The 24,849-nt window shown below is 36.2% G+C and overlaps 1 protein-coding gene across 1 annotated transcript; it reads right to left on the bottom strand.

The window, feature by feature from the left end:
• Positions 1-7,536: 7,536 nt before the first annotated feature.
• Positions 7,537-24,599, bottom strand: MINAR2 (membrane integral NOTCH2 associated receptor 2). The gene is made up of 3 exons (XM_079145993.1): positions 24,360-24,599; positions 12,664-12,891; positions 7,537-8,920 (listed from the first exon to the last, which is right to left on the bottom strand). Exons 1-3 carry the CDS (start codon positions 24,522-24,524, stop codon positions 8,741-8,743), a joined length of 573 nt encoding a protein of 190 aa, XP_079002119.1. The 5' UTR covers positions 24,525-24,599; the 3' UTR covers positions 7,537-8,740.
• Between the last annotated feature and the right edge of the window lie 250 nt (positions 24,600-24,849).

Below are 24,849 nucleotides of genomic sequence, written 5' to 3'. Positions count from 1 at the left end.
CTGGAAATGCTGGTGCCTGAGAGGATAGTGATAAAGCTATGTGCCGCAATATGAGCTACACTACCTGAGTCTGAATCCAACCTCAGAGGTTAGATAGAAGATTTTAGAAATGCCCGTAGCCCTTCTGCACTACAGTTGTCATAAGATGCTTTAAGATTAAGCACAATATAGATAAACCTGTGTAAATTTAGATTCATGAGACTTATTAGAAGGTATTGGCTCACATGAACAGGGAGGCTAAGAACAAGAAGAGAGAAGGTTGGGAGTAGACATTAGCTAGAGATAGTTAACAAGGAATAACTACTGCAAGTAGTATTTGGTTACAGAGACAATAAGCAGTGATTGAAAAATATCATTGCTCTTGAATTTCATTTATTAGAGAAACAAATCATATAATTGTTTGTGGATAGCTGTATTTTGACTTCTATTCTTGATAATATCTGTTTAAATAAAAATGTGTTTTTATATAATTTCTTGCCATTCTTTCTAGGAGATGCCTTTGTGCTATAAATTATATTACAGTTAATTTGGTTCTGGAATTTTGCCATGCTTTTTTATTTTCTATGTCTTTTTTTTTTATACCATGTGACATATAATGCAAGGAAAAATGCTTTCATTTCCCATTCTCTTCCATAGCAGCAAGAAAATTTAAAACACAGGTTAGAGACCATATTTATCATTGTAGCTGGCATTTCTGTTCTCTTTCTTCAAACTTCACTAACACTCAATTCCAGAAGCACTCATGCTAGACATACAGTCAAAATATCTCTACATCTACCACAAAAGCAAGGAAGACACAGGGTTCTGTTTCTCAGCATCAAGCATCAGTAAGCTCTAAGGATTCAGCAAACCAAATGAATGTACAGGGTGAAGTCTTAGAACATTTTTAATAAAGAAAAGTTAAGGAAAATAAAAGCTATTTTAACATACTGAATGGAATTGAAAGGAGTCCCAACATCCTACATACATATAATAATGAAAATATTACTGAATCTATAAGTTAACCATTGCAAGATTGTTTTTGTTACTGTTTTATAAAGTTTAAGAAAATGACATTTTCTTAAATATCATTTTTATAAATATGTTATAAATATTTGCTTTATAGATTCATTTGTAAGTGGTAGAGCCAAGCTAGTTTAGAAAACAAACATCAATAACATGGTGCTCCTGCACTCTTTCAGTTCTTATCTGCTTTTTGAACGGCAGTTCTTTTAAGCCTACCTGTAGAAACTGTTCAGTATAAATGCAAGACTTTTCTGAGAATGAGATTTTATTTACCATTGAGAATAGACTGATATAGATAACATGACATCGACTTTTTGGGTACATTGTTCTGTGAACTTAACACATGCGTAGATCTGTATCTTCTCCCAGATTCAGGATTCAGAGCAATTCCTTCATCCAAAAGCTCCTCCAGGCTGCCTGTGGTATTTGCACACTCCAGCCAACTCCACTCTGAGCTACAACTGACCTTTTCTCCAAGGCTATACATTTGTGTCTTCAAATATATTTTACTCAGTGTTTCCCACAAGGCTTCCCACAGCTCCAGGGAAATTCCAAAAATCTTTTACTGTCTGGGTGAATGACAATCACTTCCTTGTGGATAGTGTCTGAGAGGAGATGTATTGAAACAGATAAAGGAGATTAAGATGGCTCATGATTCCTTCTATGGGCACAAGCCCACATGGCAGGTGAAATGAGAAGGAATAACCAACTATCAACACTGATGCTTTTCCATTTCCTTAGGACACTTCTTACCCTCTCTCCATCTGACTTCTAGATCAAACTGCATGGAAAGATGTGGAGAAAACTTCTATAAATAACCTAAACGATCTCAGTTAATGAAGTTGTTCTCATCACAAATAGGTCGGACTCAAAGGTGGGATTAGCAGATCACACTCTTTTTTTTTTACTTCCTTGGGATAATATTTAAAATTCTCCTCCCCAGAGTAGATGGAGACAGATTTGCCATTTTGGGGATGCAGTTTGAGAGCAGAAACCTCAGAGATGCACTCCATATCATAGACAAATGAAATGGTGTATTCATACCCAAGAAGGGCTTAGCCCTACCGGAGATACCCTGTGGCTGGGGAGTGGTATCACAAAGACCTGTATTCTTTCTCTGGTTCAGGTGCAGCTTGGGAATTAGTATGAAGAGTGAGCTGATGGCTGTTTCCAAAGGGTACCTTGTCCAAAATAAACCATAGGTTGAGGAGTGATGTATGTAGACTTTTAGACATGAGTGGATGACTGGCATCTCCAGGAGGCCTTATGGGTGATTTTTGTATCACCTGCAGAACAATGGAGGGAAACAGAATTTCACCCTGCCTGCAGGAACTTTTTGAGGATCACCAGAGTGAACTTTGTCCTAGCATGTGTCCCATCAAGGTGAAGGAATAAAAACTTCAGGTTCAAGTTTAAATTTGCTGGAGGCTGAGATAGTAATCCTTCTAAGTGACTGAACTGGATCTAGCACTCATATTATTCATTAGAGGCAGGTCAGGAGTTCTTTCTCATGTTGCTGAAGCTGGTGACAAGTACATAAACTTGGGATCAGAGTTGGTTTTGTATTCCAGAAACCAACTTTGGAGGCAATGTGCTGCTAAAGTTCTATCCCCTGACACATAGAAAGCCTGCAAGTGATTCTTGCTGCTGCCATGCTGAGCCTCTTAGTATTTTTCAATGGCAAACATTTCTAAAACTCCACTTAATATGAGTGCCTATTCCTATTCAACTTTTTAAGCATCAAGTGCCTATCGAATAAAGATCAGGTTTTAAACATGGTAAGGGTCAAATTGCTCATGAATTTTGTGTTTCTGGGGAGAATAAAAAGGCAGGAGAATGATCCAGGGCATAGAGATGAATTGTCTCTCCACAAGGGCTTTTCTATTCCAGAGAGACATATCAATGCATAGATTATACGTGCATGGGACTCTGGAGGGAACATTTTAAAATTCACAGTAAAGTTGAGGACAACTGTTGTCTCCCAGCCCTGAAACTCAACTTTGAAAGACTTTCCTGAGCCACTGATGCTCCTTGAGGTCTTTTCTCAAACCAAGAGAAAGAATCACTCATATAACTTGTTAGACATAAGATTCTGCTTCAGCTGTCCTGGGATTCTCCGTTTTTCACAAGCATGAACCCCAGTTTGAGTAAAGACGCTGCAGAAGACTTTGTTAATGAGTTCTGTGTGCCCAGCTTGAACTCCCTGGATCTGAAGCCTTCTCAGTATGGGACCCCAATTACTGTCACTTTCCTGTGCTGGTGCACACTCAGCAGTCCCGGCAGTCCCCACCCCAGGGCTTAATCAGCACAATTAATCACTTCTTTTCTTGTGCAAGTTCTCCACTCATTTGTCAGGATTTCTCTACTTTGATGTAAATACCACCCTCAACATGTATAGCACACAGTGGTTTGACATCCTGGTGCACAGCTGCCACCTGGTGGTAAGAAATTTACAACAGGATACTGAGAAATTAAAAATGGTACTTCCTGCTTTTTAAACACACACACACACACACACACACACACACACACACACACACACACATTTCTTGGTCAAGGTGAAACTCACAGTGTTTGGCTAGTGGAAATTAAGGAAGATGCATTTTTTAAAGGCATAGTGTACAATTATGGGAAAAGTTCACCAGCAAATTCTGTTGGGCAACTGTGTCTTGGTGTCTTCCCAGGCAGGACGGGAGATTGGACATTGGAGGGCTTAGTCCCAGTAGGCTGTGATGCTGATGGGGACGATTGAGGTGTGGCCTTTAGCTTTTCTTGCACGTGGGTTTGCTGTCAATTCCTCTGCAGCAGGCTCCTGACTAAACTCTAGAGGAGCTGGGCTTCTTGGGGCTGACAGCTAATTAGGGATAATCTAAGTCAAAGATGGAGAAATCAGACACTAGGCTCTGGAAAACTGTGATAGGCAGAAGTCATTCTTTCAACAGTATTTAATGAGAAAAAGTACTTTGTGAATATTCTTAATCAGTGAGTCTAGGTGTGTTTTCACATTACAAAGAAGTTAATTTGAATATAAACAAAATGGTACAAACTTGTGACTTACAAGTTTACTGGCATTCTGAAGAATGACTGTTTATTTAAATCATGCATTTTCTGTATTAACTTCTTGACTCCGGGACAGAAGAACATGAGTATATATATATATATATATATGTGTATGTGTGTGTGTGTGTGTGTGTGTGTGTGTGTAGAAAGAGAGAGGGGGGAATAAGAGGAATACTACACTAAATACTACACTTGTGAAGAGAGCAAGGGAGACTTTATTCAGAAGGATACTTGGAGTTTTGAAGAAGGGGAGAGGGATCAGGTTCAACTATACCATAAGGAAAAGTGAGGACTTAGGGTTAAGGGTCAAAGTTAGGCACTGGTAGATGGAATTTATAAAAGGTATCTTAGGATGCTTGCTAAATCTGGAATAAGCCAAAAAGTGCAGAGCCCAAGACCCAGGACCTAGCCAGAAAGAAGACTAAGAGGACTGAGTAGAGTTAGGTCAAGGACAAAGTCTTTGTCAAAAATCTTTCTGAATAACTTGGGAATGGCTCTAAAATTTGGGCACTTACCTTAAAGATAAGCAAAATAATACTTTGCTGTTGATTTTTACTGTGTTTAGAATTCATGGAAGAGTTTGTGATCTTTATACTAAAAAAGAAAACTGGCAGCAGGAAGAGTGAAACTATTCTAACTATTAAGTGTTGATTCTGAGTGTCTCTGCCTTTAAAATAATGCATGTTTAGACAGAAGTTTTGTTAACTGCTGTTTCATTTATACTGACAGATAGTTTTGAATAATGCTGGGCCACTGTTCAAATCCAGACAAGGCATTGTTTTATTATTCAAGTAATTCTCTCACCAGTATTTTCCCCACCTTGAAACTAATGCAAATGTAAAGGATTTTAATAATTTTTTCCTTACTGAGACAAACAATTTCATTAGCCTTAGAAGAACTCTGCCCCTCTTTTTGCCGGGAACTTAAAAACACTAAGAATAGTATGGGTAAAAGTGTGTAAGTCTTGAGTCTTTTTCTTCCAGCTAAAGAAATCTAATTTTTGAACATTTTATATAAAAATAACATGCTTATTTGAAATGCACATTTTTATTTCATTTTTCCTTTTGAATGACAGCCTTTTGTACTTGGTTTTTGTAGGTGTAAATATGCATTCTGTCTGTATCTATGCAATTCTCTGTATACCTTACATATCTTTATATACTCTGCATCATTTCAATAGGCTGAAGGTATAGAGCAGTAGGAGATGCCATATATTTGAGGCAGGGAGAAAGATGAGGCTAAGGGGAGATTATGAAATAGCTAGGAATGTAGATGGGACAGGAGGCACAGGAGCAAGTCCTACACATTCCCTACAGAAGACAGGGTCTGTTTTTCCTGAGTTTTTCCAGCAGTCTGCAAAGGGACGGAAATTTGATCAGGTATATGAGTCACCCTGTCCATAAAATGAGAGCAGAACAACTTCTCTGGCGGAAAGCTGGGCTCCATCTCTGAAGCTGTTCCCTTTGGTTGAATATTCTCACCTCAAGTTGAGCCAGAGCCTAGACTAAGTGAATATTTGGAAGGAACCAAAACAGTTATCTTTCCTCTAAAAAGCACACAGGCTATTAGACTATGGGTGTGGAAGTAGAAACCTTAGAGGAGTTGACATTTAATGGCCCTATTTACAGTTTCTAAAAAATTATTTCTCATACGTGTCATATTTATAGTTATTCAATTACTTAATGAGAGGATTTGGAAATTAGTATCAAACAATGGGTATAGGAAGAAGAGGAATCAAAAAACAATTATTTAAAAACTTTTCAATACAGAGAGCTACCAAGGTAGAAATTCAGAAGACTTTGTGATGTCTGAAACAAGCAGTACATCATTCAATATTCCTAAAACCTTGGCTCATCTAAAAAGACAAGGAATGGGTCAATCTCTAAGGAGGCATTCATCTTCTACTTTAGGATATGAACTGTAGTAGAGTCAAGAGTTGACGTTCAAGTTTCACCTCTGACTTCGTGTCAGTGTGATTCATGGCCAGTCACATCTCTTTTTTCAAGAAGAAAGAGCATCAAAACTAGTGACTGCAAAGAGCAGACAGGAGCTGTTTTCCACCCCATTACACTGATCCGAATCAGAGAAGCATAATTAGGCCTGAAGTGCAAAATGTCCTTTTGGTCAAATGTTCTTTGAAGGTCTAAAGCCAGGCATAGTAAACATGACCACAAGATGGCAGGAGAGCACTCCAAATAAATGGAGCAGCCACAGACCACCCCTTTCTGTGTTCCACTCACTAAATTCTCCAGTAGGTGACAGCAACATGAATATAATCAGAAAGGCCATTAACGGATTATAAGGAAAAAAATTCAATCTTTCTGTTAAATCTGAAAGCAGCATTTGAAAACAGTCTGCACAACTGGAATTTGTTTTTCCTCTAGAAAATTTAAACTTTTTTTTTAGGTCTTCTGCACACAAACCTAATATACAAAATAAAAGCAAAAAAAATAAATAATAATAATAATGGGGGGGGGGTTGTGCCTTCCAAAGAATCTGGGGAAGATTATTATTTGCAACTAAATTATTATTACATAAGAATTGATGGAACTCAGATTTTTCTTTTAAAAAGTGGCTAAAATACTGCTGAAGGTAATAATTGTTATTATTTGTTGACTCTGGCATGTGCCTAGAATTGTATTTAAATGCTTTATAAACATTTGTTCATTGAATCTGGACCAGAGACTCAAGAAGGTGCAGATGTGAAAAGGAGCCTGTTTAGATACACCACTCTGTACTCTCTATGACCTTATGCTTTTACTGCTTAAGTCATTGTACAAAAACTCATACTGAAGGGGAATCAGAACTCCATTCAAGGTATGGTTTTGTGTGCAGACAGGGACACACTCCATTTGTGTGTCTATCTAGCATGTGTAGATGTAGAACATTAATTCAGTGAGGGACAATACCATATTTTGACTTCATGGTTACACTGAAGGCTAAAAATGAAGATTGGTTTTGTGGCAACGGTACAGTAATAAATTCACTCATGCTGAAAAAGAAATGATGGATATTATCATAAATTAGAGTGGAGAAGGGCTAGGAAGTGTGGAAAAATTCTTAGTGCTTGGTTGCGAATATAAATGAGGTATTGAGATGGGGCAGGGGAGGCCAGGAACTCAGGAAAGCAGGCTTCACACTTTCATAGTTACTCCTGCTTGGGGCTTTTGCAATTCTTACCTGGATGTTGTCTCAGACAGCCATACATAACTGGATACGGCACAAATGTTTTCCACACAAGGAAGAGACCTAAATGCATTTTTAATTCCTTAGAGGTAAACATTGGGCAGGCAAACTTTGAAGACCAAGAGATAACCAAAGGTGTCAAAGAGGTGCCCCCAGTGAGAGTGGGCCTGCCCTCGAGAGAAGCCCAGGACCTTCCTTTCTCCTGTCGTTCAGTCCTACATTGGACTATAACCCACCATGGAGGAGAGGAGGAATGGGAAGCCAAGGGCTACAAAGACCATAAGACAATACTTTGTGCACAATGATTTTATTGTCCAGTAAAGCTGCACTTTAATGTACTCTTTTCAAGTACCCTTAAAGAAAATAGCAAAATAATATGGCAATATCAAAGGATGAAAGCTGGCTTTATTTAATTGAGAGGAGAAAACCCCTCTTTTGTTTTCATACACATGAAAGCGTTTGGGTGGGTTTTTTAAAGAAGAGAAAGGAGTAGGGATGAGGGCCTGAGGGAAGGGTGTTGCAGGAGGAAGGGAGCAAGATGACTTGACTGTCAGATTCCTGAACCTGTCTCCAAGTATCTGTAGGCACTGGAAGGTGAACTGGGTCTGCCACTTAGCACAAATCAGTAATGGCAATACCTTTAATTAAGCAACTAGATATTAGGAGCCAGGAGTCCTTCTTACTTGCATTTCTTACATAGTCCTTAGGGAAGCTCTGTTACAGTCCTTAGGGAATGGTGTTAACCATTCTCTCAGAGAATATGTTGCTTAAGGCCCAACAGTTAGTAAACTGCAATTAGGCTTCAAAGCCTCTTCTTTTGGCAGTATTCCTGCTTTTCTAGGGTCCCCACAACCTAGGTCATGGTTGAAGACATATACTCACTGACTGCCACCAGGGGTCACACTAGCCCATTCAGATCACTTAATAAGCACAACTGTATTAAACATAATTAACTATCTATAGTCTGTCCAAGTTTAGTTTTGCTAAAGTGGCAATATGAAACGGAGTCATTATAACTGATTACTGGGAAACAAGAATAGGTTTGAACAAAGTCTCCACCCTATCACCACCTTGTTTTAAAAATGAGTGACTCAAACTTCCCTTGTACCTACAGGAGAATGGGGTGGGGGGGTTACTGGTATTTTAAAAGCAAGATGAATTTGACTTGAGTATTGAGACAAAACTGCTGATACTCAATGCTGTTTCACTCTCTTTTGAAATGATTAATTTTGGTTGCCCTATAGTGACTTTTCTATGGTTTCATCCTCAGAATTACTACTTCTCTAAGGACAAAGCACAAGCTGGAATTTGTACACAGGTTTCACAGAAGAAAGCAGAGAAGCCAGCATGTCACAAACAACATTCACATTCTACAAGACAATTACATTTAATCACACAGTCAACAGTACATTATACACATGAACATGTTTTTCTGGCAAACATTTAGAAAGCTTTTTAAGACATTCGAAGTGACTCAGTGGCAGTTTCTTTAGGTGAAAAGAGAGCTGATAGTCACTATGGTAACCAAGATGGAAGTGACGAGGAGTAAAATTAGACCCATGCGACATAATTTTGATCGCTTTTCACGTTTCTTTTTTTTTTTCAATAAGGTGTCAAAACCGGGTGTGTACATATCTCCCAGCCAAAATCGTAGGTCATTAGGATTTTCCTAAAAGAAAATTACACAGAGAATATCATCAATCAGTGACCAATCAGTGATACAGACTGAAATCGAACAAGACATTGTCAGAGATCCTGAAGGTCCATAGTAAGGCTATCCTGGGTGAAGTTTAGGTGACACAGCTTGAGCAAGAAAGGCTTGGCTTCCCTGAATGTCAGAGAAGCCCACTTAGCCTCCTGGCCAACCAGGGATTCTGCAGCTAATCTGTAGTTCTGCATGGCAATTCATTAGGAGACCTGAACAATTTCTTTATTAAATTGCTCACATCAGAGGTTTAGAAACACCACAGAATTTCTGTCATCTTTTAGCCAATTTAGTGTTTTTTATATCTTATAAGTATGTGTAAATCAGGTTAGTGAGTTGAAATAGAATTAAAATTCCTTGCTTTAGATGAACTTTAGGGGTTTGATTTTGTCTGCATGGCAGGGATAAGCATGTTTGGTGAGCTCGTTCAGTAAATCCAGAAGCTGATTTCCATGGCAATAAGATTAAATGTCAAGAGTCCATTCTGTGATTTTCAACCTGTTGGTATCCCTTGTAGAGGGCTGCAGCATGTTTGGCTTACAGAAATTTTTCAACCATTTGACCTTCTAAGAGAAAAGACCTAATATTTCCTTTCTCACGTGGGTTCCTATTCTCTAGTTGTGTTTCTGTTTCACTGGCTTCATGTTCCTCTCAGTCCCAGAGAATTATCTTCAAGGGAACCTGCTCTGCAACATCCAATAAATCACCTCCAAACTCTACTGTCCATACATTTGAAAAATTACATTTTTTCTCTTTTCCTCTGCTGTTTCAGTGCTGCTGATTCAGTGTCTATACCAAGCATCTAGTAAGCATGCAACAAATTTACAGGGAAAGCTGAACTGCAGCTTGCACAGAGTCACTCCAGGTCTCATTATTTTTCACCTGGATGCTTGTCAGGGCAGGAAGCAACCTGCCCACCCTCTCCCTGCCTTTCCAGTTTCAGTGGACTTGTCAACTGAAGTGTGGCACCACTGGCTTCCACAGCTGTCAGCCTCCAGGTTCGCTGAACTAGCTTCAGACTTACGTGTGCATGGCTAGGAGAGGAACATGCATGCATCTGGCAATGGCATTATATCTCTTCCATTACACCATTAGAAGGTTGAACTTCCTAGTCTTAGAAATGCTCAAATACTTCAATACAATTTGAAGGACAAGTGTATAAGGATATTGATATATAAAAATATTTGTCAACATAATTCTTATCTTTCATCTTATTTGAGTCCTAATCAGAGCTCTGCATTGTGCCACGTTTAATGGCTCTGTTGTCCATTAAAAGCTTCCATCATGGAGACTATCTCTTCTTACCTTCTGCTTCTGGCTTGCCTTGGTAATTAAATGCAAGACTTCTTTTCTCTTTCCTGACTTAAAAAAATCTTAGCAATTAAACAAAAGAGGCATGGCTTCCGGTACCTTGACATAAATGATGTCAAGGTTTCAGAAAAGAAGTTAGGGACCCTGTTTACTAAATAAGAAATAAGGATAGAGTGCTGATTTTTAAAAGTTAAATTAAGAGGTATAGGAAGAAATTCTAATGTAAACAGAAGCAATGGCTTCCAGAAGCTTCCCACAGGAAGTTAGTGCTGTAGAATATCAGCCTGAGGTCTGTGCATAGGCCTGAGGGCGGAGAGTGCATGTGCACAGAGGACTATCAGGGTGTGGCAGGGATGTTGGTTTCAGCAAAACAATGTGTTCATTATGTTTATGCTTCATCTTCCCTCATATAATTCACATAATTGTTCAGCCTAACAAATTCCTCTTTATTGCCAATAATCTTCCATTTCCTTAGACTAACATTCGAGCTTTTTAAAACTTTCTAAAAATTAAAGTTGTTCATCAAACACCTTGTTTAAAACAGATTCACCACATTTATCTCCTCAAACATTTATATTTCTTTATCATTGAAATCGATCAGAATCCTTTCTTCTGGCTTTTTGAAACATATGCTACTTAATGGTGATCTGCAGTTGTCTGCCTTCTGTGAATAACAGCCCACCACAGATTGGGTCTCCTGTTCAGCTGCAGCTGAGTACCGCTCCATCAATGTTTCCCTATTCCTGCTCTCTCCTACTCTTAAACATTTTCTTTTTGTCTTAATTCTTCATTAATTCTGCACCATTCTGCTACATAGCCCAGGGATCTAGCAAAACTGGATTCCCTACTCTTTGCACAAGTGATCTCACTTTCCTGTATTTCTGCCTTTGTTCTTGCTGCTCCAGGCAGAAGAGCCTCCCCACTCATGCAAACTATCCCCATCTTTTGGAATTTCATATATGCTTCAAGTTCGACAAAAATTAACTTTGTCACAAAGCCTTTTTTATGATTAGAGCTGATTTTTTTTGCCTTACCAAATCTTCTCAGCGCTTCTAACTATGATCCCAGTCATCCTGCTGTGTCTTGTTCTATAGTTAGAGTTGGTTAGTTTGCTTAGTTAGATGAACTTTTTGAGAGCAGGGACCTAAAATTCATCTCTACAGTTTGTTCCCTTTTCATGAATGTAAATAACAGATATGAACAAGAGCATATGGCCAAGAAATGTTTGGAAATCTGTGAAATAAATACTTTTTTTTAACAGAAGACTTAGAAGTCCTGATCTTTTGTCTCCTGATAAGAAACACAAGATTTAAAAAAAAAAAAAAAAAAAAAAGGGAAAAAGAAAAGATATGTACAATTATTGGGGAGCAACTGCTTTGGAAATGTCTTGGGAAAGAAGCTATAGGAATGAAGAGAGAGATTCAATCTTATATGTTAAAAAACATCAAAGATTTTGGACCAGAAGGTATTTCAAGGAGAGCTTATCTGAGATTTTTGAAAGTGTGGGTAGGACTTAAGGGGATATGGTACTATCCCCTTCAAAAGAAAAAAAAAAAAAAAAAAAAAAAAAAAAGCCTCAGGTACTTCAGGTACGAGGCTTGGAACAGATACACATTTTTCAATGAAAGGTACTTGGAAAATGTTGGGCTTCACTGGCCTAAGGCATATGAAGACAAGTCAAGGCTGGTTAGGAATCCAGTCCTTTCAGAAAACAGAGGGCCACCCTCTCTGCTTTTCAGGCATTTCTAAGTCTTCTGTGTGTGGGTGACATCAGGGTAGGGAAAAAAAAAAAAAAAGAAAGAAAGAAAAAAAAACTTAAGTTGGGTTTAAGCTGGGTGAATGAGTTCATTGCATACTTTTGCCGTGTTGAAATGTTTTTGTTTTGTTTCGTTTTGTTACTGAGACACAGGAAAATGACCAAAATATAAATCTTAAATCATGGGGTGGGCTTGAAATGAAATGATCTTTGTTAAGAACTCCCTTGCCTAGTACCTAAGACACAGAACTTACTAAATATTTTTAAATAAATACAGGGGAGGAAATAAATTCTTAAATGTTCATGAACACAAATGGTTACAAACTAGGAGAAAACAGACAATCTTACAATTTAATTTTTAAAAACCTTTACCTTCCCAGAAAAATCTTTGTTCTATGCCACATTGTTTTTTTTTTTCTTCTCTACATTGCACAGATGCCAGTCATGACTGAAATTGTAAAACTCAACACAGGTAAACACAGATATTGACCAGAAGGAAAAAAGCAAAGCCAGAGGCCCAAATAATCTGAAACCTGGAGATTCTACGTCTAGTAAAGAATGCCTGTCACCTTGCTAACACTTTAAGGGTTATTTAATTGATCCCCCTCATCAAATGAAGATGTTTCTTAGTCTTAAGTACCTTCAGATGTCCGGAGAGGTTTGTGTGCAGGGAACGTTTATCATATTCCTCAATGGTCCATGAAGGGTTCTTTTTTCTTTCTTCCATAGCTTCCTCCAAACTTAAGTCCCCATAGAGTGGATTATTCTTCATGACTGAGGACATGGAGGGTGGAGGGCTATCGGCAGCAACAGAGCCCTCCCTGCTCGATCCCTTAATTCGTTGAGCACCTATAGTCTTCTTTTCTCTCTGTTAGGAAATAAAGAGACAAGATGTCTCTAATAAATGGCCTCCTGGTGGTAGAAAGTGCAATTCAGATAACTGGACCTGAAAATTTGCTGATTCTGCCTAGAAACCCAAGAGATCAGGCTAATGAATGAGAAAGGGATCTGGTACCTATTTGGTCTTAGAATCTTACCACTAATTGAATTCTTTTCTTGCATGTGATCTTGTTCTGGGTTAATATTCATTTAAATGCTATTTTATAACTACAGAGGAAGAATATTGTTCTTTAATTCATCTAGTAGAATTCTGAACAAAGGCAATTTTTCCAGCTTACTTGGATTTTGATTTCATGACATTTCATATCCCTCTGTGCATTCCATGACCAATAAAATTAATATTTAACATGGTTGTATTAATCCAGTAAAGTCAAGATTAAAAGACATTTAATAGATATGATTTGGACTTAAAAGTGCTCTCTTGGATCCTATTTTAGGCAGCTTTGAGGACTAGTCCAACTTATCATGGTACTTTTCTATGTGTCTACAGACCACCAGTCTGCTAGATGGCTCACATACTGACTTTCAGATAAAAAAAGTTTTCAATGAAGCACAATGTGTACATGCAGAAGTACACATATGAGAAATGTGCATCTCAATAAATTTTCACAAACCCAATAAATCCAGTTCCACATCCAGAGCAAGGAGTTGGATGTCAGCGGCACATTTTCTGCTCATTTCCCAGCTTGTCACGTTGGCATGTCCAGTCATCCCAAATTCTAACAGCAGAGGTTAATTTTGTCATTTATATAAGTGGAATCACATAATGCCTGCCTTTCTTTGTCTAGTTTGTCTTTCGGAATTTTGCTTTGATTAGATTTTTCCCCCTTCAGAGTGACAAAGATATGAAGACAAAAGCTTTTTAAATTAGAATTTATTCACTGTCTAAACATAAATTGAGATGAAACAAAAAAGCCTATAGAATAATGCTGTATTTACCATGGGGCACCAAGGTAAAGAAATCTCACATAAGTTCATTTTCAAATAACTTGAACCATTTAAAAACTGGTGACCCACTTCCTTAATTGACAGCACCATTTCAATTAATGGGTTTCACATATCAAAACATTCCTAAGCAGAATTCAGTACAATTATTTCCTCTCAGTCATATTCGTGATGATCAATATATTAATGCCTTCAGCATCTACTAGCATAAATATATATATGTTAAATATATATTTTATATATTTAAATTAAATATTAAAAATACATATATGCTACAGCTGTAAACTAGTATTACATATAATTTCATTCTGAAATGGGTGGTAGGTAAAGAAAAAAATCATCTAGATACACCATTCACATTCTCTTTGGTGTTGAGTTTCCCTCTCTTAATCCATGCATTTTTCACATACTTAGAGATCAACTTGGAGATTCTTTCTGACTTTAATAGACTTTTGGTCTGCTCAAAGTCAATTTATATTCTTTTACACCACAGTGTGCAATAAAATAATAAACCCTCTTGACTTGTGTTTATCTTAGAGATGGATGACTTTATAAGTAATGTTTCTGAATTGAGCAAAGAACAATTTGATAAGAAATTTAGATTGTTTGAGCTTAGCATAATTCTGACTCAATTTTTTTTCTTCAAGTCTAGACATCTTTGATCATTTCTGAAGAGGGATAATTCTTCTGACGTTGACAAATTGGCTTTGTTAGGTTACTTGCTTGCTGAACTGTTGCTTGAGCTTCCTAAATAAGAAAGCTCTACAATAAAGAAAATAAAGTTTGGGGCTCATGAAAAAATTACACATACAATGACAATGCCTATAGACTTAGAAAAACTGATATATAGCAAAATAATCAGAGATACACAGATACACATTCTAAAGAACATTCAAGTCCAATTTCTAGACCGTATATCTTGAAAGTTTTGAGTTTCATCTTAGATCAGTTGTCATTAAGTTTTACTCTGAGTATCAATTTTATGTGTGAAAGACATGTCAAGGGAAAGTACAACTTAACTTTATTAAGAATTTGATGGAGGTTGGGTGTGGTGATGCACACCTATAATTGCAGTGACTTGCAAGGCTGAGGCAAGAGGATTGTAAGTTCTAGGCCAGCCTGGGCAACTTATGAAGACCCTGCCTCACTATAAAATTTTTAAAAAGTGTGTGTGTGCACCTGCACTCCTGGGCTGGGATTGTAGTTCAGAAATAGAGTACCTGTCTAGCATGTGTGAGGCCCTGGGTTCAATCTCTAGAACTGAAAAAATAAAAAAAAAAAAAATTAGATGGCAGAATTTAAAGAATAATAGTTATGGTTGGATGGCAGGATTTAAAGAGTACTAGTTATGGTTGAGATTCATTTGTACTTCAATATTTTTAAGTAGCTTTAAGAAAATAAAATGTACATATCCAACTCCAGCCTTGTACTCTATTCAACCTTCTGGATAGAATACATTTACCAGAGAAAAATTCAAGAGAAATTCCATTGTTTAAATCAGATGGATTCTGAAATAAAATAAACTTTAAAACACTTAAGGAAAGAGACGCTTAAAACTTTATTTAGACTTCACTGTATCAAACCATGATTGTTCCCGTGTTCTTTAAACAGCTAATCATTATACTTTTAATATTCAAGTAAAGTGTCATTTAATAAAGACACCAAAATAGAAAGACATTCAAAGACAAAGACAAAAAGCAAACAGGCCATTAAGGAAAGAACCTCTAAAAAAATGTTGTTCATGAAGAAGAAATATGGTAATAGAATAAAAGATTATTATACAAGAAGAAATGCTGAGAAAAATAAAAGGAAAAGAAAGAAAATTGATAAATTTATGGCAAAATGGAAGAAAGAATATTTGCTAATCTGTGACTTTTAAAATAAGAAACTAAAATACTGTATAGTGATCATTTTAACAGATATTTGATTGGGGTATATGAGGAGATAATTTCAGTGAGAGCAGAGTGCTAACACTAAATATAGAGAAAGAATATATAACTTTTAAATCAATGGAGCAGTAGGAAAAAATAAAGGAAGTTGATCAATCTTTAAGCAGAGTAGGAAAAATGAAAGACTATAGATGAAATATAACAAGAAAATAAAAAAGAAAACTGTATGAATAATCATATTAAATGAGAACAGACCAAGCTCCCTATGGAAGCGACAGAGGTTGTCAGATCAGATTTTTTAAAAAATAAATTCAATAATATAATATTTGCAAAAGATATACATAAAATATAAGGACTCAGTATGAGTGTGAAAGACTATAAAAAATATAGGAGGAAAATGTAAACAGTGAGAGCTGGGTGTGGGAGTGACTGGCTAAATGCTCACCAATCTTGTTTCCCCTTCCTGAGCACATGGGGTTGTCCTGAAGGTAGAACGGGGCATGTAGAAAAAATCAATACAGAACACTCCCAAGACGGTCCCTGAAATCTCCCACAAGATTTTGGGCTCACTTTCCTCACTTCTTCCTCCTTTCCCTTTCTCCTTTCTCCCTCCTCTCCTCCCATTCCTCCTCCTCCTTCTGCTCTTACTTTCCTTTCCATTTCTTTTTTGGTGACTTTGTAGGCAATGGTTCTGAGATGGCAGAAATATAAAATGAAACCATCTGAAGTTCTGGGTCACAGCATCCTTCAAAAACCATCTTCTCATCTCCGACTCCTCATGAATGTGGCTTATTGTCATCACAGGGTAGACCAGGAAGTCAGAGTTTGAAATTCCACAATTGTGTGGCATTAGCTTAGTAGTCAAGAGGTGGAAGGGGATGCAAGTGACACTGGAAAATGGAATGCCAGTCATGCATATTATACAGTGCAAACATTTGGTATAATACTACCTGTGGCCATTTGGAAGGTCTAAAACTTTAGGAGAGAGACTTGTAACTAGTCAGAACATTTACGTACATTTATTACAAAACTCAGAGTGTTGTTTTAAAACAAGAAAGAGATGAAATCAGAGAAATAAGTGTTTCTCTCATTTTTCCTCTTGAGAAAGGAAGAGATTACCATATTAATCCTATTTCTACCATAGTTAGTTTATAGAATGGTATGAGGGGGCATGCTAGGTGTAGTGACTGGTTGACCTTGGGATTGTTATTTCTAAGGAGAGATGAAGGTTCTCGATGTAGGAGATGATACTGTACTCATATGCATATTTATATACTTACATATTTGTGTAAGATATATATGTGTGTATATATATATATATGGAGTCTTATTTATCATTATATAAATACATGGTCTACATATTTAACAGAACGAGATGATGATAAACCTAACTATAATATCAGTAAATACATTTCTTCAAGAATACATGACAGTTGGATTATGATGTGACTAATCAGACTTTGACTTGACCATTAAAATCCCAAGCAAAATTCTCCCTTTCCTATCAATAAGCCTACTAGAGATTTCAATACTATAGAGCCTTGAGAAGGAAGGCTTGAATTCCATTTGGAAATGAGCCTCCTGGGACCCCTGTATGAACCTCATTATATGTGGTATGAATGAGAGATACTCTTACTGTGGTAATTCAGTAAGAACTTACATAAATTTTTTCCCACAGTATAACTTAGCCTTACTAACTAACACAGGTTATATAGTATAAGCAAAGAGATGTTCATATATATTATACATCACATGTCATATTATATATTGCATTATATATAATATATGACATATAATATATAATTATATAATATAATAATGCTATTATAATATATAATAACATTTTAGACAAAATAGACTTACAGCAACATTCTTTGTTAGATATAAAGATTGCAAGAAAATGAATAAAATTTGACATCACCAGTAAAATATAAGTCTAAATTTGTATCATCTAAAAAAAATAACATTTATAAAGCACAACCTGAATTATGATTATTTATATATATATGTGATTTTTATCAAGCATGCAAAACAATTATTAAAGATAAAGATGATTTGCACAATAAATGAACAGGTTTGATGGAGTGACATATATGGATATATTTATTAAGAAAGCAAAAATATTTCATTTTTAAATATACATTGAAATGTTTCAAAATATTTGGTAGTGTGTTAGGCTCTAAAAGAAATTACAGTGACTCAGTATTATATTGCTCATCCTCTTTGACTATAACAATTTAGTTATAAATCTAGAAATCATCGAGAAGGTACCTTCGAGTACCAAATTTTGTAGACATTTTAAAAATACATTTTAAAGTTACAATAATTGAAATTCTAAAATTTAAGATGGATGAAAGTGAAAAATGTTCCATTTCAAAATTGTTGTATGGAGCCGAAAGAGTATTTTAAGGGACTATTATGGGCAAATATGCTTGATTATAAAAGGAAAATGAGAAAATTAATTGTTTAGTAAGCATCCATTTAAAGGCTTCCGGTGAAATACCAGAGTAAATCTAAGAAACCAGTCAAATTGAAATAATATGAAGCAGAAATAAATAATAAATAGAATAACTTCAGTTATACAAGGAAGAGAACGGACAATGTTCAAAGCAATCATTTTGAAAAGACCAACAAATTAAAAGAGTCTCTAGCAATTCTGATCAGGAAAATCAATTCTGACACAAGTGACTCTGGGTTAGAGATATAATGGGAATACGAAATCAAAGAGTGGAGATAGAGAAACAACAGGGGGCTGCAGACGTAGCTCAGGGTTAGAGTGCTTGCCTAGCATGCGTGAGGTCCTGGGTTTGACTCCCAGAGCCTCCAGAACAAATATAAAATAATAAATAGTGACTATAAAAAGAAAACAATCTGAACAACTCTTTTTTTCTTAAATGGTACTGGGAATTGAACCTGGGGCGGGGGCAAGTTTTATACTGAGCTACATCCCCAGACCTTTTAATTTTTTATTCTTTATTTTGAGACAGTGTCTTTCTAGTTGTCAAGGCTATAGCCTTGACAAACTTACAATCCTTCTGCCTCAGTCTCCCAAGTCAGTGGGTGATCTGAGAAGCTTTAAAAACTTACACGTGATTAGGTGATTTCTTATATAATATAAACTTACTCACCTTAATTAAGAAAAGAAAATATTAAGAAGCTAATGATAATATGACTATTTGAATCAATAGTTTAAAATCCACTGCACCCACACACACAAACTTTAGAACATCAAAGCAAAGAGTTTTGCAGTCATGTTCTGAAAACAGATTCGTAAAACACTATCGCTAATATCCTTCTTAAATTATTCCCCAAAATAGGAAAACCAGAGTACTCCTCAGCTCACTTAGTGAATTTGGTATAAAGTTGAGATAGGAACAGTAAGTGAAAGAAAATTCCAAGCCAATTTTCTAAACATAACTGCAAAAATCTATGAATAAAACATTTCTGAACAAAATGCTACAATATGTACCAATGATACATTCCAGAATAAGGGAGATTTATAGAGAAGAATATCTTACCAGGAATTTGGTGAAATAGTAGAAAACTAATGAAATTCATACTTTAACAGGAAAAACTTAAGAGTTTTGCAATAGTTAAAAAGATTTTGAAAATATTCAAACATATTCAAGAAAATTATTTTAGCAAGTTAGGAATAATAAAGAATTGTCTTAAGTTAATTAAAAGAATGGGCTAAAACATTTCTAGGACACAGTTTATTAATGGTGAAATATTGGAAGCATTTATTTTAGTTTTAGTTTTGTTTTGTTTTGTTCATACAAAGGATTGAACCCAGGGGCACTTAACCATTGAGCCACATCTCCAGCCCTTTTTTGCATTATATTTAGAGACACGGTCTCACTGAGTTGCTAAGTGCCTCAATAAGTTGCTGAGGCTGGCCTTGAACTCTCGATCTTCCTGCCTCAGCCTCCAGAGCCATTGGGATTACAGGTGGATGCCACCATGGGTCCAGCTTATTTTAGTTTTTGAACTAACACAAGAATGCCAGTAATCACATCACCATAATGTTGCAATGGAAGCTCAAAGTAATGCAATAAATTAAAAATGAAGAAACAAAAGAGATACATTTATAAATAGTGAAACAAACTAGCAAATGACATAATGATACACAGGAATATTTATATCCAAAATAAAATAAGGAATTTTTACCACATTTCCTGGCTTCAAAATTACTATATAACAATCAATGGCATAGATTACTAATTACTCTAAAACATGATTTTAAAAGTACTATCCTTAAAAACAATTAAGTACTCAAAGTATATATAAATCTAGTGAACTATATACAAAATTTCTATGTGGAGAATTATGATATAATTGAAAGCCATGTGAAGAATTGAATAAATAAAAAGATATATTTGTGGCTTGAGAGAATCAAGATCATAAAGATAGCCAATTTCCCATTTTGATCTATATATACAGTGTAATCATAATAATAATCATAATTCCAACAAGATATTTTGTTTATATTTCATGTGTGGGTTTGTAGACAGATGAATATCAACTCTCCATTGACCACAGCAGTTCTGTTTTTCAAACTGCTTGAATGCTTATCTTTATGAAACACAGATAAAATCGTTTGATTTTCTTGCTTAGAAATTTTCACTGATTACTTAATATTTTCAGGATAAAATTTAAAATCTTAGACAAAGCATATAGATCCTTGGTGGTCTGACCCAGTCCTCTCTTGAACCTTATCTCCTGCCTTCTACTAAACCAGGGTTCTGGAGTCCTGCATGTGGTATTGTCACAAGCATGGTGTCTTTAATGCAGACTTTAGGGTGAGGCATTCAGGTCTAGATTGAGAGCAGTATAGAGGAAAAATCTGATTGTTGTTTCTGGATTCAGACCATTCAAAGCCAATTTTCTGATGCTGTTGGGGATTCTGTGAGCTACATAAATTACGGTATAACTCATAACTACATAAATTTAGTATAGCTCAATAAATCATGTTCTTACATGTTCAGGTAAAACCATGAGCAACTTGATGATGGTTCTCGATCTAATATTAGATGGTAATGTGCACAACTACAAAGTCCCATAACATCTCCCTAATAAAAGCTTAAAATAGGAGACTATTGTGTATGAGGGCTGTTTCAAAATAGTAAATAGGAAATTGAGAATAGGGATATTCTTAGTGAAATCATACACATGTGTTCAGCAACTAGTGAGAAAAAAATATAAATACAGAGAGAGAGGATGTGAGAGAAAAAAAGGAGGACATTAGAATTTAATGGAAAAAGAGAGTTATAGGACTGAAATAGAGTGAAGAATGGTGATTATGAAAGGAACCTCGTAAATGACATTGCCTAGAGATTAAGGAAGAGCAGCATCTCACCCTTGGCCTTTTGCTTCAGCTCACAGGTTTAGTCTGGAATGTTCCTGGATTCTGAAACTGATGTGACAGAAGGCAGGAAAAGATATAACTAAGAGATTAGTCTGAAAAGATTCAAAGTCCAGCTGTAAATCAGAAGAAAAATAAAATAAGAGGCCTATTACAATACCTGAAAAAAGTACATTTTATCACTTAAAAAATTAAAGCAGGTTTTCCTTTTTTACCTCCTTTTATAGAGTTGGCAGAAATATTTGGAATACAATTCTGAGTGCTTTCATCTGATACAAGCCTAAAAATCATTTTAACAACCAGATATATTAGAATTTGGAAAAAAAAGAATTCATTACACTGATGTGAAATTTACTGTAAAGCTTTTTTTATTTCTCTAGTGAAAGTATTTAGGAAGAAAGAATATAAGTGTGATGGAATCAAATTATATTTGTTTTCCCTGCAAACATGGGAGACCTGAATATATGCCTAGATAGAAATTGACCATGTCTCTGGTTACTGACTTATCTGAGAACCCTAGTGCTTACTTTTACAGATTATAAGATGGTGTCAATACACGTAAAAAAATGGCTTAGGAAATTTCCTCTGAAAGTGGTATGTAAATTTTAAAAAAGATTAGACATTAAATCATTGATATAGATCCAATATATGTATTTCAGAATTGAACTTGATATTTGGGATCTATGTGGTTTCTGTTGTAACCATTGGATTAACACCTATTTGAAGGCAATGTTTGTAGGTTGTCCTTTAATGCTCCAAGATGTAGTCTGCATCCCAGATACCCTGCCCCTGAGCAGTGTATTTCCAAAGAATTAGTTGACACCATGGAAATTCATAAGACTTTCTTGTGGGTATCAAGTTTACTCTTTGGGTTAGTCACACAGCTTGACAGATGGCCTGAGTACATTCCTCACCCACCCATATACACAAACACCTCCAACCAAACTATGTATAAAATAATAGAAGAAGTACTGTGTATATCTGCTGTGTTCTAAATTCTAATGAAAGGATGACTTGGAATATTGGCAAATAATAATATACACACATATGTCTATTAAAATTTCTTCCATTCTTACAGAAAACTGCTTCTCAATTTTATTTTCTCTCACTTTTAAGGAAACACTTTAAGTAAATCTTGTGCTCATTTAGCAAGTGAAAATACTGAGGCCTAGATTAAGGCTTATCATAGGTATTGCATAAACTGGCTTATTGTGGATTTGAGACAAGAAACCAAGTTTCTAATTCTCTATTCCAGTTCTTCCCATTGGCTTTAATGGCTTCCCACCAGACTGAAGATTTTAAATTAAAATCTATTTGGCAGGGGCCACTTTGTGGACCTAAATACTTCAATACACCAGGCATATTCAGAGTCTTCTTCCATGTATCATTACAACAATTTAAGACTTTTATATGCACATTTCTTTGAGACTTATTTTTTAATGCAACAAATATATGGATATTGGATTTTAAGATCCCTCAAAGGAGAGACTTATCTATTGTAATATGAAGTGAAGCAGTGAATTTGTTGCTAGTCAGTTCATGCCATACCTACCTCAATACCCAAATTTGTGCTTGTTTTACTATCACTTATTTCCACTCCAGGCAGTAGTCCAATGGTAAATAGCCCTTCGCCAAGTCATTTAACATTTATTTTTAGGGTAAAAGGATAACTAAACCAAGTTTATTTGAAGTTCACAATGAATCAATAACATACATTAAGAGACACATGAAGCAGAAGTTTACCTCCTTGGATTTTCCTTGAATAACTATTTGAACCCAACTGGGCCCAAAAGAGAATATGTCTTTTAAAAATTTGCACTTCCTCAGGTTTGGGAACAATAATCAATAGTTTTAAACTGTGATCTTTCAAATGAAGGAAATAGGTCAGCTCTAGTATCAAACAAAAGATGTTGATTCAATGTGCTTCAACCTCAGAAAAAATAATGGTTATATTTTCTCAGACTAAATTTCATAGAATGGGGGGGCATGGATCTTCTGAAATAATTTTGATTCATTTTATTCTATGATATAAATAATAAAGGCGGGTATTTCATGGCATTTAACTTTGAACAAAACACAAAACAAATGGGTGTGTGTAGAAAGTGAAAAGGGTTTCAGGATGATGAAAGAATGGATGCAGAAAAATTTTCAAAGTCGGTTGTCATAATCAGCTGCCTTACAATGGAAATAAATTAGAACCCTTATAGGTGGAGGAAAAACTTACATAATCATTTGAGTGTGCTTGATTTTGAATGATCTCATGATAAATGTCCCTAGGAGCCCACAAACATACCACAAAGGAGTCACTTTACACCAGGACTCATGAGCAGCAACTGTTCTTGAAAGAAAACAAATTTCTGTTCAGGGAATTTGAACTACTCCAAAGGATTTAATGACTTGCAGGGGTTTGTAGGTCAGTCACATCTGTTCTGAAATGAAATGCTTCTTCCTGTTTCTAAATTGACTAACCCTTAACCCCATTAGCCTTTACTTTTTAAAACAAAGATTATTCCTGTTTCATTAGCTGTGCAACATTCAGGGCCTTTATGATTTTTCCAGCACATGGAATTCATCATAGCTTTATTCTTCTCTTTTGGTCAGCAAAAAGAAGGAAGAGTCAAACAAAGATCAAGATAAATAAGATCTGCATCAAGTTTGAAGGTTCGATTTGTACATCTTGTCCACCTGGACACCTGTGGATACCTGTGGAAAATAAGTGTATCTGAAACAGTAGGAGCAGCTTTCCAAGATGGAGAATTCCTGTATGTTTCCCCTTTACTCAGTAGGTTTCCATTGTTGTGCTAAGTGCTCTCCTTATAGATGAAAGGAGCTAGTGTGAGGCAGAAGCAAGCCCCCAGCTGCCTCTGAGGTTTGGAAAACTGCACTGTAAGCTTCTGATGCTTTATACCAAGGCTACACCAGAAGATGAAGAGAGGTAGGGTCGTCTTCCCTACAGCCTGATTTGCAAATACAACAACTGGTTTGAAAAATCCTGAAGTGAGGGAGTAAAATGAGGGCTATACAAAATCTAAAATGCAGGCAGGCAGAATAGCTAGTGATTGGAGGAGATGAACGGGTGGGAGAATTCACACATTTTATAAAGAGATTAGAAAAAGGTAGGTTGGAAGAGAAAGAGCTGCCTGTACTTAGTTCCCTATAACCTTCCTTTGCACAAATAATGAAATGTCAAACAGCGAGAAAGAAACAAGACCCCCAGATTTATATGTCCCCAGATCTTACCTGTGAGTAGACAAGGTTTTGCCAGTGTTGTGCAGCAGGATAATTCCCACCCGGAAATCTCGCGAGGCTAGCCTGCAGAAGGGCAGGGCTCCTCATTAAAGACTTCACGTCAAGCTGCAGGAATTTGTCAGGATGGTTGTTATTGGGCAAAACAGAAAGATCCATGTCTCCCTTCCTCTACAGTGGAAACAAAGGCAGGCAAAGCTGCTCGGTCAGACTCCTCCATTATTAATGAGCCTGAGGATGCTCCGACTACCATCTGAAACCAAGTCTCTGCTGCACTCAGAAGCCACTCTCAAAATGACATATCAACGCTCAGGAACAAAGCAGCACACTGCCCTACCTTACAGACACACACACACACACACACACACACACACACACCACACACTCTTGAATGGGACAGACAGTACTGCACTGATTAAAATAAATAAGATGACAAAATTAGGTATGTATAGCATTTAATGTATTTCTATTCAATCTGAAACAA

The sequence above is a fragment of the Sciurus vulgaris genome, assembly GCF_902686455.1.
Source record: "Sciurus vulgaris genome assembly, chromosome: 6".
Lineage (NCBI taxonomy): Eukaryota > Metazoa > Chordata > Mammalia > Rodentia > Sciuridae > Sciurus > Sciurus vulgaris.
This window is presented reverse-complemented; position numbering and strand designations above follow the sequence as displayed.

What these genes read in the sequence shown, in the direction of transcription:
- MINAR2 (XM_079145993.1), bottom strand. Translation starts at nt 24,524, where the DNA reads ATGGATCTTTCTGTTTTGCCCAATAACAACCATCCTGACAAATTCCTG. An exon ending in AAAACCTTGTCTACTCACAG is followed by an intron (nt 12,892 to 24,359) that starts GTAAGATCTGGG and finishes ATTTCCTAACAG; the next exon opens with AGAGAAAAGAAGACTATAGG. An exon ending in ACCTCTCCGGACATCTGAAG is followed by an intron (nt 8,921 to 12,663) that starts GTACTTAAGACT and finishes ATTTTCTTTTAG; the next exon opens with GAAAATCCTAATGACCTACG.